This window comes from Pygoscelis adeliae, unplaced genomic scaffold (genome assembly GCF_000699105.1).
Source record: "Pygoscelis adeliae isolate BGI_AS28 unplaced genomic scaffold, ASM69910v1 Scaffold264, whole genome shotgun sequence".
NCBI lineage: Eukaryota > Metazoa > Chordata > Aves > Sphenisciformes > Spheniscidae > Pygoscelis > Pygoscelis adeliae.
Genome location: NW_008824672.1, coordinates 1,056,903 through 1,075,058, shown reverse-complemented (window position 1 = coordinate 1,075,058; position 18,156 = coordinate 1,056,903). Strand labels below are relative to the sequence as shown.

The 18,156-nt window shown below is 36.3% G+C and overlaps 1 protein-coding gene across 1 annotated transcript in view; it reads left to right on the top strand.

Annotated features, from left to right (window-relative positions):
* The window catches only part of CNTNAP2 (contactin associated protein-like 2), a 1,203,666-nt gene that overhangs the window by 388,977 nt on the left and 796,533 nt on the right, over window positions 1–18,156 (top strand). Inside the window, exon 3 of the mRNA XM_009323034.1 lies at window positions 11,298–11,491. Coding sequence (XP_009321309.1) covers window positions 11,298–11,491 — 194 coding nt within the window. The remainder of the gene's footprint in view (window positions 1–11,297; window positions 11,492–18,156) is intronic.

The window sequence follows — 18,156 nt, the reverse complement described above, 5'->3', positions numbered from 1 at the left end:
GGAAAATCCCTCTGTCTTCAGTAGGAATGGTATCCGTGTAGCTGGAAGTAGAGAAGGACTAGCTGTCTGTGATAAGTGGGTTTCTTCAATATAAAAGTGAATCAGAAAAGCATAGAAGTTATGGAAAAACTGTCATACGGTTGCATGGATGTCCCTGGACAATTTATCTCGAGCTGCGGTAGTGCTTCCTTGTCTAGGCTCAGCAAATGGAAATTTCCTTGAAGATTTAAGAAGATTTGCTTATTCCAGCATGCAGGAAAAGTCATGAACTTTATTCACGAAGAGAAGGATGTAATGTTTATAAGGTTAGAGCAGCCAGCTCTATGAGGATAGAGCCCTGGGTTGTGCACATATGGTGAAGTAGGAGAAATTATTAGCTTTAGCGTAACAGCATTTTTCATAAAGTTTCAAAATACTTGTTTTTTTACAGTTATCTGTGTGAGGAGAATGATGTGTTACAGTGGCTTACAGACAGGCAAACTAAAGCATACAAAACCGTTTTTATCCTCACTTAGGTCTTTGCTTGCCTAGGCAATGCTTCTGCCAAGTTAGATGATTTCTGTCTTGAGCACTCCTTTTGTAGCTGTGGCTGTTTCTTCATCTGCCAACTACTGCTCTGTACAGACAGAAATTATTTAGGTATGATCTGCAGTCTAGCTCTTTGAGGTGGTGGGTTTTTTTTCCTTTTGGAGGGGGAGTGGGTGTATTGAGTTGGTCTGGACATGCAAAAGTTCTTCTCAGCAGGGTTATACTCAGCAGTCTTGACTGACAGTGTAGAAAAAATGCATTCAGAACAAGTGTTTCAATCTGTAGCCTGAACAGTTTCAATGGATAGCATGGGAACTGCAGAGAGATTAATTTCAGCCCCCTGAGGAGCCATGCCATTCTAAGAGTCTTAGAGGGCTAACGGAGGTGGGGGGAGAAGTGGGGATGATTCAGGGTACCTGAAGTTAAATCCTGCTTTGAATCCTCCCCCAGACCCTGAAAGCTGAACCTTCCTGCTCTAAAGCTAGCATTTCCATATTCTCCTCCCTTCTGTAGGTTAAAGTTTAAAGAACAAGGGTTGGAGTGTGCATTTGGGGCTTTTAATTCATTATAGTTTAATTTTGAAATGCTCTGCCGCATGAACTTTGAGTTCTCATTAATTTATATTGAATAAAAATCCTAGCAGAATTTCATTCCCTGGTTAGTGTCTAAAATGTATCAGATTAGTTAATCCCATGTGGGTAAATTAACATTTGATTGCACTGATAAGAACACTGTTACTTTTATTAGCGTTATAACTTTTAACTTTTTCTGCTGGCTTTTTTCCCTAGTAGAGTCTCACATGATTATAATTTCCTGTACAGTGCTATGTTTTGGCTTTAAGGAGTATAAACTTGTTAGTAAATAGTCAATATTTATTAGGAGTTTACCATAGACTTCAGGCAAATCATTGCCCTAAAAAGTTGAATTCTGCTGTGGTATAGTCCTATCTTGAAATGAACCTATTATTTTGCAAATTAAAATAAAGAATAAAATTGTTCCTCCCATGTTGTTGCAACTTTGCATATGCTATCAATAAATATTTTGCTATTAGCAAAATAGAAGGCATAATATGAGCTTTCACCATCAAAATGGATGCAGTACAGAGTAATTTTTTAAAATATTTTTTCTTAATGGAGAGAAAGGCTAAGGATCTGGGCACTGCTTGCAATATATGCATTAATGGAAAAAATAATTATCCTTTAGCTTTGTTAAAAACAGAAAACCCTGCAAAACCCTCGAATCAACTGTATACTAGATTTCAAAAGTCATCTCACAATATTTCACAATTCTGTGCTCCTGCTTGTTGAAGGAAAAACAGGAGAGGGAGGCACATTTACTAAGACTGATTAAACAGTACCAGTAACTTGTATTCATGCACGGCACTGATAATATCAGAGCTCCTGTAATACCATGAGCAAGGTCTGTCTCACAGAAGCATTTGGAAGTGGTGGCTAATCAATGAGGCTGGTAGGGAAGAGTCCTGTCCTGTTCTCAGGATTGGGTCAGTGGTAGCGCAATGTTGGCACAAGTAAGAGAATGGTATAGCTCCCTCTAGTTGTTAATTTTCTAGGCAATTTGCATACAGAAAAGATTCAGATAGTGATTTTTAAGTATTCAGGAACTTTCAGCAGAGCTGAATTTTTTTTTTCCCCTCAGTTATTTTGTTTCAGAAAAGAGAACCTCTTTATGAGAATTTATTGCCTTCATTTACAATTTTTGTGGGAAATTATCAAAATGTGTAGCAATTTTAGCACTCCAGCACTCAAGAAGAAAGGAATAAGGTAGTCAGAAAAAATATTTCAGATTGCTTTATTAACAACTCTGAGTTTTGAGAAATCATCACCATTTGGGTTGAAACTAGCTTCTGAGAAATTCCTATAAAATGGGAATTCAGGTCTGAAATTTTGAGCAGATGGAAAAGACATTTGTATAGAGGAAAAGCAGGTTTAACCTGGATACGAAACACTAGGAAAAAATCTTCAACCTGAGCATACTCTTGAATGTATTTTTTCATGCCAATCCCAAAAGAAGCAGCTTTAAAAAAAACAAACAGACAAACAAAAAACGCTAGTAGAAACAGATAAAGAATAACAGAGAGAGAAGAAAAGTGAGCAGTGTTCAGGTTCTGTAGCAGTCCAGGAGCTGAGCCCGAGTAGGTGTTACAAACATCAGTAGCAGCAGGCAAAGGTTGGCTGTTGGCAATCATCAAGGGAGTTGGACTTCAGAACTGCTGTATTTAACAGCAGGAGCTAGGCCAGGTCATTTTTTTTTGTACTTGCTGGGCTAAGAGTCTTTCAGGGCAAATAACAGCCAGAGGGAGTACGTCACGAGCAGGGTATGTCAAGGGAGAAAAATTTCTGGTGGGAGACACAGACCAGGAGACTTGGAGTTAAAAAACATAGATAGAAAACAGATAATGAGTATAACGAAATAATCATGTAGCTTTTATTTGTTAACAGTGAGCATTTCAAGGCAGTGTTGTTTGTACATCACTGGAACACTGGCACACACCCCGAAGCACAACGGCAGAAACTATATTCACTACAGAATCTCACACAACAGGTCTCTGCAAGACAGGAGGTTCAGTTTGTATCTTTTATCACTGAAGACTTGTCACAGAACAAGATATCGAAGACTGAATTATGGCATTTAATCATCTTTCATGTACAATCATTTGAGGGGAAAAAATATATTAATCAAGATGGATTAGAACATCACTATTTAACTTACAGAAATTCAGCTTTGCCTTCCATCAATTTGTGGACTGCACTAATGGGAACAGGACGATTTAGGTGACTAAAGTGTTTAGGTATCTCATTGCTATAGAAATGGTATAGATCACGTGCAGTAATATCTTAATTCCTTTTTCTCTGCCATCTCTACTAAGGAAAGATCACAACAGTTACAAGGAACTACCAGAAGTGTCATAATGAGCTTGTATCTGGATTTCGAAGTGCTGTAAATGGTATTCAATCACAGTCAATAAAACTTTGCTATTCCTGATCTGACTATCATTAAAATCTTGGATAAGAATCTGCTAATCGGGGCTTGATTGCTCAGCAGAGGCACTGCAGAGGCAGTGTCTGCTATCTATTAGCTATACACTTGCTAGTTCTTGCCAGGGACATGACCTGAGTTGTTAGGAAAACCCCAGTGCTGCAATGCATAAACATGCAATGAAAGATTTGTGTCCTGGTACTTGAAAAGGGGGTGTGAGGAAAGGGAGATCTCTATACTCTCTTCCTTGTCTTTTGTACGCCACTGTGGTTATTTTGTATGCAGGGGGTTTGTATACCAGGGCTCAGTGATCCATTGCCTTGACTCAACTTTCTGTCTAGAAAACAAGAAAACACCTCATGGAGAAGAAGCTGCTTGATGCCTTGAATACAGATGATGTGCACAGAATATTTAAATCTCATCCAAGTTTTGTTTAAGATTCCATTAGGATGCGGTTGTGAATGAGCTTCTTTTTGCATATGTAATTAGAAAGCAGAACAGATGGGAAAGGCATAGTTTAAAGTGATGTGTTCATTAAAATAACCCAAGCTGCAAAGTGTTTGTTCCCCAACAGCGGATTCAGGATATGAGACTCCACAGGCTTATGACTTTTTTCCCCTGTTTTGAGTTTGACAATTGTGAATGACAACGATGAGATCTCTCTTGCATCATTTTTATTGTTAGATATCACCACCATTCCTTAAGGCAGATTGATCATTCATTCCCTCATATGTGGTTTGTGCTCAGTTAAGATATACTAGGAAGCAGTGGGTATTAAGAAGCAGACACTACATCAAGGGATTTATTTTAATTGCATTTACTGTAAGAAAGATCTATTGGGATTTAAAAAAATAATGTAGTGATTTTAATGTTCTTTTAAAAAAGATCTGTGTGGACTGTATCCTGATAACTACTGTTATCCCTTGGGTTATTTCTACTCTTAACTTTCAGGTTTTTAAATTAAAATGAAATAATTTTAAGAAATATAATTAGGGTTCCCCCCCAGTCTATTTTTTAGTACAGTGGAAGTCTTCTAAAATTAGTCTAACAATGTCCAAAATATATATACTAAAGTGAATAAGGACTAATCCTTATTTCCTCTCCCCTCCCCCCAAAAAAGGAGGGGAAAAAAAGTATTACATAGTTTAAAGAAATAAAAAAGTATACTTTATCGGATGTTTAAGCCACACCAAGGGAAGACACTGGTAAGTGCCACTTGAAATCAGAAGAAACATTCCCAGTGATTAGTAACGGACACTGGATAGGCTGGTGTGCTACTTCAGCCTTTCAGAAGTCAAGATTAATGCTGATACTGACCTCTCTCTAGACTTACACCCTTCAGCTGCTATGATGGAAGGCTTTTGGGGAATGAATATTGGATCTTTCCTATCTTCTGCTACCCCTGCAAAATGAATTTTATCAGATGTATTTTATAGCGAACTTAGAGCTTCGAGGCTCACTAGAACCCAATTCTTGTTGCACCTCTGGAAAGGTGCTATTGAAACTGATGGGGAGTTAGGCCAAAGGTTGCGTCTCATTTGCCATATTTTAGTAAATATGGTCTGATTTGGGGTAAATTCTAATAATGAATTCTGGAGAAGACAAAATCTAGTTATTGTCATTTCGGTTCTCTTTCTTCTTCTCTGTGATATTTAACTTTTTAAAAAATAAATATAGGTAATTTTAAATAGAGGGTGACTATAATCATGCTGCTATTTTCTCAGTATTCGCTGCCTTCTATATATCAACCTTTGCTTCTTCTGAAGCAGAATGTTCATTATTTGCCCACCATCAGCGTCATGCATAGCCTTGTCTGCAATTCCATCACTGTTGTTATGTACTGGAAAGAAGAGCTCTTCAAACATGCAAAAGCAAATCCCTACCCTAAAGATAAGGACTGGATTACAAATCCAAATTTATCTAGAACAGCAGATGAATACAAGAAATATAACAATGCATGCTGTTTATGGTAAGGAAATAAAAAATGTTTTTCCATGCCAATATCAGGAAAATATTGCTCTAATTAGAAGTGGAGCCCTGTATGAAGACTGGAGTCTCTTTGTTAGAGGGCCCTACCTAATACAGGGTAAAAACAATCCTTGCTTGAAGCAGCTTGAAGTGCAAAGTGTTTAATCATCCAAGACTTCTGTATGGGCATAACTTTTCTCAGTGTGACCAGACCCACTCAATGCTATGATGTTGCTTGCTCTGTGTAAAGTTAAATGTTTTACTGTCTGTATACAGACAGTCTTTATCTATAATGATAAAATGGACAAACAGAGGAAGACAAACCAAAAATGGAAACCGCCATTGATGTCCTACTTAAGCATAATGGTAACTAACAGTGCAGATGATAGATTTATACAGGTTAGAAGTTTGGGCTTTTTGTATTGTTTTATAGGGTACTGCAGAAAATGGCTGCCTGTATTTTCTCTGAAGTGCAGTGAATGAATGATCTCAGTATTTCAAAGTTTTCCTTTTTGTCTTGATTTATCTTCTATGCAGAGGAATGACATGCAATGTCTTGGAAAATAGCAAGGTATCAAACAGTATTGATTTCATGCTATTGCAGTGACCTAGAAAGTGTTATTTCTCATTGAAAGATTGGGTTGTGTTTTGCCCATACAAATAAGCAGATTCAAACTCTAAGAATGTTTTGGGTTATTATTACATAAATATTAAAAAGGCATATTTTTGGTTTCCTTGCTGAAAGGCTATAGAAATTTTCTATGATTAAAGTAATCCCTTGAGTTATAACTACCACAAATCCTAAATCTTCTATCTATAGCTTTTCATAGTTTGTTTTGTAATGAATTTTCTGACTAAGGATCCCCTCCTTCTTTCATTCATGTAATTGAAACCTTTTATTACTGATTTGAAAAGAGTAGAAAACTAGACTTACTGCAGTACTGGTATTTTTTATTTTGTGATTTGAAGAAGGGAATGATGAATAAGTGTGACTAAAACAAGAATGGGATTCTTCTAGTGCAAATTAATCTTTACAGTTTCAGCCATGAATGAAGATTAAAGTGCCAAATTTTCAAAAGAAAGAAGATTTCTAACAGAAATGGAACAGACATTTTCAGAAATCATTAGTGTCCCTTCTTATAGATCTATAAGCTCAGCAGCATATGACAGTTCAGATAAAACTCTCGAATCTGTAAGCCTACCCCAGCTTTGCTACTTACTGATAATTTTTCGGGGGGAATGATAAGAAGGTAAGGCTAACTCATCACGTAGGCTTTCTTCATGTGCAGTAAATGGGAGCTAGCTCACTCAACTTTGATCAGGGAGCTGAAATGTATAATTAATTAAAAGGAAGAAATTATACATGAAATTTTGCAAAATTGACCCACATTGACTTGAATTCTTTATACTCCTAGAAATATATTAAGTGCTAACTTTTGCATGTGTCATTTAGAGATAGGCTATGTTTTTCATATTGTTTTCAGTTCCACAGAATGAACCTGTAGAATAAAATCCAATAAAAACATGAAAGCCATTGGGGCTTTCATAATTAAAAAAATTAAATCTTTGAACGTCAACTCTTATAATGATGCTAATACTGTCTGTTAGCAAGTGTCTTTATTTGGTGAAAAATCATGAAAAGATTCAACTTTTACAAATTCTTAGCATTCTGAATATAGTTTTATGTGTCTTCTGCATCACCGAGTGTGTTTTTTCAGTACTAGACTCGTGACAGTTTTTGGTCAATGTGCAGATCAAATGACTTTCTGTAGCTTGATTTGAAAGTAAAGCTTTATGAAATCTTTCAGAGCTGCCTTTTACCACAGGAATGCTCTGGCTGGCTTTGCTGGTTAAGACTTTTAGGCTTTTCTGCACAGGAAAGTTTCTTGGATGCACAAAGATATGTGGGCCACATGCTCAATGACTTTACTGTTGCTGAACTTGCAGTTCTCTGATATCTACTAGCAAAGGTTCATTCTTGCTCAAGTTGAAATTAGTTGCCCTGTTTGTGGTGAAGAGTGCTATACAGTATAAATAAAAGCATTCAGTGACTCTTGGTTAATGTCACCAAGTCAATTATTTTGGCCACTGAGTGGGTGAATATGTTTAATCACATCAAATTCTGGAATAGCATAAAAATAAAAATAGGAAGCAGATATTGTCTGCAATTGTAGTTATTGCACCTCTACTACCAAAGAACACCATAAATGCTCCTTACCTGTTTAATGAAAGTACACTATATTATGTGCATATGTTTAATATCTTTTAAATACTTTGTAGTTCTAATATCTTTCTAATAATTTGTAACTCACATTGATTTTGTAGTATATTGTGGCATTTGGCATTAAAAGGCAGTACATGAAGTAAAACGGAGTATCATATAAAAAAACAGGTATCCAGTGCCTTTTTTCTGCCATAATAAAAAGTGCAACTAATGCATGTAATAAAATTCAGAACATAGCCTGTAACCATTCAAGATAAACAGTTTACACCAAGGTGTGAAGAATAATACTGTGAATAGCATTTATTCAACAAATTTAATATACCATTGCAGTTTCAGTGCAAAGCAATGCTCACTGAAAACTACTAACATGCTGTCATTTTGCTCATTCCTTAAAGATAATTCATTATTCTGTCATAATATATTGGCCATAAAAGTAAGTGTATTTTGGAAATAATGCCATAGTGTGGAAATCAGGTTTGTTCCAAATTCGCCACTCCTTTAAAAAGGCAAAATGTGTTAAATATTTTATTTGTCAGTAACTCCTTTGTTCCTAATCCAATATCAAACCAACTTCTTCATGCCAGTGAAGAAGTTGTTTTTTATTCAGCAAAATAGTTAACGATATGCTGAGCTGTAAGCATGTGCATATTTCTGGGGCGGGGGGAGATTTTTGTACCTGCGTAGTGTGAATGGAGACACAAACGTACTTAAATTCTTCCGATGAATTCAGAGCCTTTGCAAGGATCTCACAGCAGGGAAATTTTTATATAATCCAACTTTTTCATAACATATTTAGAGCATGCACCTGAAAAAAAGGAGGACTTTTATTAATCCTTGAATCAATAGAGGTTATGCATATCACAAACAAAATGAACAAAGTAATCAGCTCCCCCAAATTACACAGCTTGACGAATCAAAGGGGAAGAGGAAACTTTTAATGGATCCCCACAGGCTGCTTCTGGTGAATGGCTGATGCCTGCCCTGCCGCACAGACTGATCAGCTTTCCCTTCCCATGCTGGTCTGCTAAGCAGCACATTTAGCTATAATCCAATGTGTTTCTCCTTCATCCTTTTGACTATTTACTTATTTACTTTCTTGGAAAAGCCGGAAGGCAAATGTGAAACTGAGAGAATTAGGTCAAGAAACCAATGGGATAACATTGCTGCTGTCTGCAATATTGACTAAAAGTCTTGTCTCTCACTTATTAGAAATGGTTATAGGGCAGGCTCTCTTGCAATACTCGTGTTTCCATCTCCTGGCCTAGGTGTGACTATTGTGTCACATATCTCTAACTTTTGCCAGGCACGACGTGAAGAATGTCTTCCGCCTCTTCTTACATCAAAAAAACGGGAAAATGAATGTTAGCACTCAATTTTTCCAAACTTTTCAATGGATTTGTAGGTGAAGACTTTCTGAAACCTAGTTACAATTTACAATGAATGAATATGTTTATCAGTTAAAGAAGGCCAAAGTCTCATCTCAGTAATAGGAATGTACTAAAAGAAAAAATTATATCGTGTTATAGTTAAAAGTCTTTTCTTTTAAATATGCATAACAAAATCTCCTCCTTTAATGTAAATCGCCTGCATAACAAAGCCTCCTGCATAAGTAAAAAGTGTAAAAAACATGTCTATTTTAGCCTTCTTACAGCTATAGTATGTCATCCTTCTTCAACAATTACATTGCTGAAGGACATTTTATTGATGGATTTGTCAGCTCTGCCTTTCATAATAACTTTTGAATGCTCGCATTCAGACCTTACTTTTTCTAAAGCCACCAAAGGGCCCTTTTACAAAGGTGGCTTCTGTGCAGGGGCAGTTTCTTATCCTTTGTGTGCCATCAGTCTCAGATACGCCACTTGGACAGGGATGTTAGGATAGGGAGAGAAAGCGGCGTCTATGCTATTACGACAAGTATGTAGAGCTAACTGTTCCAACCTCCTTGCACAGTAGTCATGAAGAAGCTATATTCTATTTTTAAAAGAAGAGTTGCCTTTCTCTGCAAAAATAGAGCTAGTTTGAATTTGGGAATGTGTGGGAATACTTTGCCCTGCAAGTTCTTTTAGTAAGGGTTTTAAATGCTATTCCCTACCCCTAAAGAACCCTGTTTATATTGCCGGGTATAAATACCTGTAGTGCAGGGACAAAACATCTATTGTAAATCTTAAAAATTTTAACAAATTAGATGTCATTGCTGTAGTGCTACACTTGTAATTACAATGAAAGGCACCACTTATGACATCAAATGATCCCATTGATACCACAACATTAAAATGTCCTCTGACTTGCACATGTTAACACCTGTAGCGGCTGAATGAGTTTTAGAATTGTCTAAGACTGAGGCAATGCTGCCGCCTAATGATGGGAGTATATAAGACGCAGTATAGCAAAGAGTTTCTTGCTTGGCAAGCAGCCTAGGTTTGTGACATCAATTGAAGTCTATAAGTGAAATTAAAAGCAGGAAAAATTGGCCTATGGACTAGACTATGTGATTTTATAGTGTGCCAGGCTATTTATTTAGTTCAAAATTAAAAGAAAAAAAAAACCAAACCCTGTAATCACTTTAAGTCTGTAAAGTTTTTGTTTTCTGCATCTTAACATCTGCTATGAATATAAAGAGAATGATTCTCCACTTTTTCTCTGTACTGATAGGGGTTTTTTGATGTTTCATCCATTTCCTAATACTTATCATTATAGTAAATGTATAATTATAATATCTATCTTAGGATTTTTATCATTCTCTGCAGTATCCAACTACATTTTTCCCCTTAATATTTTTTATTTCAGAAGAATAAGAAATTGCATTAATGTCTTAATACTACATTTATCTATGCATCATTGGCCTTCTTTATTTAGAACAGTTCAATGTAGTCTGGTGGCTGAGAAGAGTATTGTTAATAGTATTACTGTCAAGTTAATTCATAGACCCATAAAGAGCAATAACACTTCTGTGAAGCATCTGCCAATGTAATCTGTGACAGCTTGTACACCCAGCAGATCAAAACTGGATCCAGCCCTGCAGTACCTGTTCCTTTTTCAACTCTTCTGGTAGATCTGTCAGTTTGTGCACTATAGTGAAACATAGGAAGGCAGAGAGCTTGCTCTTATTTCCTCCCGTTTTATCTATATTATCTCTTTAACGTGAAATGCTATTGAAAAGGCATACAAAATCCAAAGATTGTTATTGATTTGTGCCAACTTACTCTGACAAAGTATTTCATGGCAAATTGGTCAACCCTTGAACAATTATAATTTGGCAAAAACTAATAAACTGTAATTAAGGCATTATAAAGGCATTGATTCGTTAGCAGGCAGCCCATTAAATCATTATAATTATATCATAAAATGATTAAGGCAACAGAGTTAATGCATTTGAAGCCTGTGCTAAAGATGCATTTCTAAAAAAATGTGCAATCATATTTGTCTTGTGTGTGTGAGTGTGTGTGTGTGTGTTCAATTTTTTTTGGTATTATACTCCTCTCAGCTGGGCTGCCTTCCAGCAATCAGCATCTTCACAATGTGTTCACTTCAAAGCAAGTGTTTGAGGTCTAAATCTCTCTGTTTTGTTTCAACCCAACAGGTGCAGGAGGTTGGTCTCCATCAGACAGTGATCATTACCAATGGCTGCAGGTGGATTTTGGGAACAGGAAGCAGATCAGTGCTATTGCGACTCAAGGCAGGTATAGCAGTTCTGACTGGGTCACTCAGTATCGGATGCTCTATAGCGATACCGGGAGAAACTGGAAACCATACCACCAGGATGGAAATATCTGGGTAAGTCATTGGTGTAAAATGGAAGCATACACTGTAGCGATGTTGACTGACTGTGTTTTTAGGAGCTATACACCTCGTACAACTCTTCAGTGTTGTTTTTGTCAGGACAGAACAGAGCTTAGCTCAAAACATAATGACTCAAGTTGCAGCTGCTGTCAGGAGGCCTATCCCTGGATTAGCAAAGCCCATTTGGGATGATGGTAGTTGTCAGAGCATGCAGATATTTTTTGGTTGTTGGTATTCCTCAATGAGTCTCTTATGCTTTGGCTTTCCTTCTCTGCCTTTTCTTTTCACTAATTTCATGGAGTAAATGTGAGACACAAAAGTAGTTTTGAAAATTCTGCTCTTAAACATAACATTTTGGAAGGTAATTTGTTCTTTGTGTGTATGTGTGCTGGGGAGCAGTTTTATCATGTATGTATTGTTTTTCATATCGATGCTACAGGGATATTTATGCTGTAATGATTTCAGCAAAAAGTATATAATTTGGTTTTGTCTTTTACATTTTTCATGGATAAGCTGCTAATATCATTTTTGCTGAAAACAGTAGCCTTCCATTTTGCTGACAAAAAAATGATAGCTATTACTTAACATGCCTATCCTCATAGCAGTTCTTTCAGATGGTTATTCTTTTTCAAAAGTATACTTTGAAAACAGTAAATGCAAAATGCTATCATTCTTTCTGAAACCACATTAAATTGATTAGCTATTATGCCTCATCAGAAAAATACTGTCAAAGCAGACAAGATTTACCATTGTGCTATTTTATATTCATATTTTTGCCAGGTGCTTCTTTTATTAAGGTCTGTTATTAAAAATGAATGTCAAATGTAGAGCATAAGGTGAATGGCTTAATCTGTAAAAGAAAAAATCGCTTAATATGTGGAGTACATAGAGGCAGTCAGTTTTTATTAGAGTATTGATTTATTGAAAAAGCCTCATCCATGTGCCAGATAGGATTCTGAAAGAGGGAGAAATTGAAGCCAGGGGGACAGACAGCAGTGAAGAGAAAAACATTGGGTGCTGCTTTAGATTACTTAGGACTCGGTGGTATGAATGGTGTTCATTGGGGGGGAGGGAGGGGCTTGTGCTTAAGCTTGATAAATATAAAAAGTTTCTGTTTTAAGGCCGCTTATGTATATACAAATACTTGGAGCCTTTAGTGTTTATATTATCTCAAATGTAGAAAAGCTTCTCCAACAACTGCTACTGAAATAACGAAGAATCTGTCTCGGGAGAATGGGAGAGGGCTATGCAGCTGGCTGAGTGAACGATATATAAAGCAGGACAGTTAGGCTGAGGAAAAATCTGTTGTTGATACCTTGAAGGGAAAATCTTTTGGGAACGCGTGATTTGGTTGATTTAGTCACAGCTGTGACTGTTTCCAAAGTGGCCCACCTTTCTGAGGGTTTTGTAGAAAGTCTTTGTTCTTACATTGTTTTGTAATACAGTAACACTGAAAGCTTCTTCATGAAAGAACGTTTCACTTTTCTTTTTATTAGCAATTATGTATGATTGGTGAATTCAGGAGGAATACTGTTGGTCTGTTAATGACCACCAATACCACTTGCAAAAATGTGTAATGAGTTATGCAGAAGCCTGCTACTTCTATTTGGAATGCTAAATCTTTGGGATATACTTCACAAGCTGTTTGCTGCAGTACTGCTACTGTTCATGTCCTGCAACTTTTACCCAATACTAAAAAAGCAGTTTAAAAAAAAAAAAACCAACCCTACCCTATCCCAGCTTTCTTTTTAAGAATAAATCTGAGCTACTAGCAAAAAGACCCAAACCCCTATGGGTTTTGACTCTACTTCTAACTTGCCTAAAACAGCATTGTTTCTGTTGTTCAATGATGTCTGAGCCTTGGTTTAATCTTGAAAACACTGTGCTTATTAGCTATTAATAAGTCTTAAACTTAATCAGTTCCCAAGGCAGGGGAGGTGCCTTAAGCATGCAAAAATACTGTTGCACTATTGTAGTAGTGTTATGAGGAGACAGACTTCCCTGATGTGGAAATGGGGTGGTGCAGAATTTCCTATCACATCTTCCTCTTAGTGTCACTTTGTACAAGAAATAAAAGCAGCAGAAGCTGTGAGGGCCAGATCAGACCACATGAGCCAAGTATCCAGCATTGGCAATTTAAACTCATGAAGTCAGATTCTTCCTGACTGAAATGACTGTGATGATCTTAGAAAATCTCACATGATGCTGGTGCCCTTAGAAATCCTTTTAGGAAGTGTTTAGTCTTTCCCTTTGGATTTGTACCTTTTAGAATTTTTATCCACAAGAGAAATGCGCTATGTAACCTTTGATTAATGTCCCTCTTCCATCATCTCTGTGCCTGAGTGTCATTGTTTCCTGACAACAGTAAATTTAAAATTAAAGGAGAAAACAAAGGAAAAGAGGAAAATAGAAGTACAGTTCAACAATATTGAATACTAAAGCAGTTATGATATCAAATGACACAGCCAGAAGACGAGATACAGGAAACAGAAGGAAATAAAAATAAAGCTTGCTAGATGAGTTGGAGAGAGAGCAAAGGAGAAATAATTTGCAACAAAGATCTAGTTAGGAACAAACCGTGATAATCTGCATAAAATGCTGAAGTGACCCCCTTCTGTATGCATTAGTCAGGGAGGAAAAGAAGTTCTATAATTATCTCCTAAGTAGGAGAGAAATCAAAAGGCTCTCAGGAAATCTGTGATGGGGAAAGTGCTTTCAAGGTGAATTTAGAGTAAGCTTCCCAGTTCTGTGAAATAGATTTTTCTGACCCCACCTCTCCTGGGCTTTTGGATATTTTCAATTTCCACGAATTTTAATAAGATGAGTGAATGTGGCCTCTTTCCATAAAATGCCTAGCAACTAGGGAATTTTGATCACCTCTCCTACCTTCATTCTTTTAGTCTGAGATTCTTGTTTTGATAGATCATGAGGTTTCCCTTCATACGTCAATCCACTGGGGTGTTTCGTGTACACAATATATCTTTGTTTGGGTACAGATGCTCATTTTGGTTTCTACATCAATGCCATCTATCTGTTTGCCTAATGAATACATACCAGTTGTGATTCTACATATAATACTATTTCTATTTCCTAACTCAGACATAGATGATGTAAATGCTTCACACTAAGCGTAATGCAAATACGCCCTTAGGTATAATAAGAAAATATTGATATCTTATGAAAACATTGAGACTCAAATTATAAGCATTAGTGGCAGAGCTGAGCACCTCTAAGATTCAAGCCTTTCCTAAAGGAAATTGGAAGATCCTTGGTACAATTGAAGAGGTCTTATGAGATATCATCTTTTAAAATTTGATTACTCTAGTAGAACTTGTGATCGCCTTTTCTTAGAACTAGTTATACTAACCCAGCCTATAATAATAAATATGTAGGAAGTAAGCCTATAAAGTCTGATGATTGTATTCTAATAAACGAAGTATGCTGATCACTCATATTGAGTGACTGTGTCTTCCCTCCGTTCCGGCGACAGGCGTAACACACAATATATCTTTGTTTGGGTATAGATGCTCATTTTGGTTTCTACATCAATGCCATCTATCTGTTTGCCTAATGAATACATACCAGTTGTGATTCTACATATAATACTATTTCTATTTCCTAACTCAGACATAGATGATGTAAATGCTTCACACTAAGCGTAATGCAAATACACCCTTAGGTATAATAAGAAAATATTGATATCTTATGAAAACACTGAGACTCAAATTATAAGCATTAGTGGCAGAGCTGAGCACCTCTAAGATTCAAGCCTTTCCTAAAGGAAATTGGAAGATCCTTGGTACAATTGAAGAGGTCTTATGAGATATCATCTTTTAAAATTTGATTACTCTAGTAGAACTTGTGATCAGCTCTCATTCATCTCGTTGTCTTATTCTTGGGGATATCAAAGTCAGAGCGATGAAGGAGAAAGTGTTACTGTAATTGAGTTTAGAAAAAAAAAATACTGATGGGAAAGGTGGAGTGCAGACCCTTTGCACGTGACCTCCAAATTATATTCTGTAGTTGACTTATCTTCAGCCTCAGTGAACTTCAGTGGAGTTGCAAAGATGTGAATGAAAGCAGATTCTGTTTTTTTACAGAAAATTTAGCCCTGGACAAAGTGGCTACTGCTTCAGTTGAAAGCAATTAAGTTTTGCTGGTTTTGTTGTTGTTTTTCTTTCAGTTTTAATTAAACTTAAAGTGTATTATGCATAACACCTGCTTTTGTTGTATTTTTATTACTGAAAAGATATGAAGTGATTACATAGCTTTCACTGTGAAGAATGATTTTTTTGAAAGGAATTTATCTATTTACCTACTGGCTTTAAACACAATTCTTATTTTTTAATTTTTTTTTAATGCTGCTCGTTCTGCTCCTTTTTTAGGTGAAATAATCAGAAATCCAGTAAGTTAACTGTAAAACGAACTGTGCATTTCTCTGGCCATTGAGGAGCAACTTACTGTTTGAGAAATGCAGTCTCTTCATTTACATGGTTCCCCTTGGTATTGAAGGAAGGAAGTTGGTACAGCACAGTGGATTTAGCTTGCATAGGAAAACAAGCTCTCAGCATTTCAGAGTATTTTGACGCAGTATTGAGCCAAAATTCATTGTGAAAGGAAGCACAAGTGAGTTGGATGATTAACTTTTTCAAGCTGTGTGAGACTTCAGATATTTCATACTCTTGGGTGCCTTTGGAAATACCAACCATCAGACAGACCTAAAGTAACATTTAATGTCTACGTAGACATAAGGCAATCATTTGCAGCTCTGTCTAGCTGAAATTATGTGGTAGCTATCTGCTCAGTGTTTCTGTTCATCCTGACATGCTAATTCTGGTTAGATTATTCAGAGAAAAATCTGCAAGCCTTATCACACTCCCAGTTCCTTCGACCTGCTCTACAGAGCATCATTTATAGCTAACCGAGGGCTTACTGCATATGTCTTAGAGTACAATGATTTGTGCATAGCAACTACAAGTGAAGAAGAATAAATTCTAGCATACACCCACTCTGTTAGGACATGCAAGAATTATTTGCTTTGTAAAAACTGTCACTGCTTTTTCCCTGAGAGCCAACTTATTTCCATGACCCTAAACTAAACAACATTAATGAAGGATGCTATGAAAGAGTTCTTGAGTTTGACACTTCCTGTTGCTCTCCTTTTTTGTGGTTACTCCATAAGATCTTGAGTGGAAACTTACATCATAGAAAGATTTGCTAGGTTAATGGGCTTATGGGCCTGGATTTTTTTGCTTGTTTTTTTTTAAAGTACTTCTATTGAATTACATTATCTTATTAAACCAATTTAGTTTATATGACGTTATACTGACTTGCAGTTATGGGAGCATTTAAAAAGTATGAAATGTGATTAGAATGGTGTGTGACTTGCCATTTGTTGTTGCTGGGCTGCTACTAGAATATCAGATACTGTGCAGACCTATTTAAACATGACAAAGTGGTTTGATACATTAGTCAGTGCAAAAGTTTTGACTAGTGTTTATAGCAAGGCTCTGAAGTCTTTTGGGAATGTTGTGAATTTATTGTTGTTTTCTATTTAAGGATGCCCTGACCTATCCTGTCTGGAAAGATTTTTATGTCTGGTATCTTGCCATCTCCATAGCAATGCCTGCAAGGTGACTGGTGTCATTTTTACTGGCTCTTGATTCTCCAGGTATTTTATTACTAGAAACACCTTTTAAATTTTAACTTTTCTTCCTTGTGGGAAAAAAAAAAAACAACAACTACTCATTTTTCTTCTGGAATCTCCTGTATGCTTTTTCTTAATTTCATTATACCTTAGCTTGCCTGGATGTTATGTCTCTGAGTCCCTGTCTCCCATGCCTTTATCTTATAAAGATTGCTCCATTCACTTGCAACAGCCAATATCACCTTTATGGGTGTATTGAGTGAATGAGGTGTTGTAACTCCCACCGAAGTCAATATGTCTCAGCACTTAGTGCACATTGCTAACCTATATATTGAGGGCCCATGACTGAAAGGGTATGGATACAGGAAAATATTTCTTTTGCTGCAGTAAAGCTAAACTCTCTTATAGATCTAATGTAACACTCTCTGCTATTACGTCAAAAAATATAATAAAGCATTGATAGGACACCTTTAGAAATTCAGGCAGTTGCTGACAAGGAATTTTTAGAAACCCAGAAGAAAAGAACTTTACAGATAAGCATCATTGCTATCCTGATGAAGCCTGTTTCCTAATCTCCTCTTCTCTGTGTGGAATCTGTATAAATTTTAAATCGTATAAATTTTTAATGCATTTAGAGAAACACACTTGGGGTTATCTGAAATATCATGGCAAAATATATTTATGCCAAATGCTGTCACAGCCAAGGACTGTATTTGTATTAAAATGACAGAATATCTGATGGCCTTTTAGATGTTGCAATACTAAGATTAACACCAAAATGGGATAAACAGTAATGCTATTTTAAAATCCTGACTTTTCTGAAAAACAAAAATAGATACTTTCAGGACTCTAATAATGTATTTTACAGATGAAGCTATGGACCTTCTAAACATATTTTTGTTTAGAATCCTTGAAATCACGTTTTGTGCAGGAAGAAAGACCTTTTATGGGTTTTTTTAGCAGAAACATGGGTTCATGAGTTTGCTTATAATTTTAAATAGCATTTTTTAAG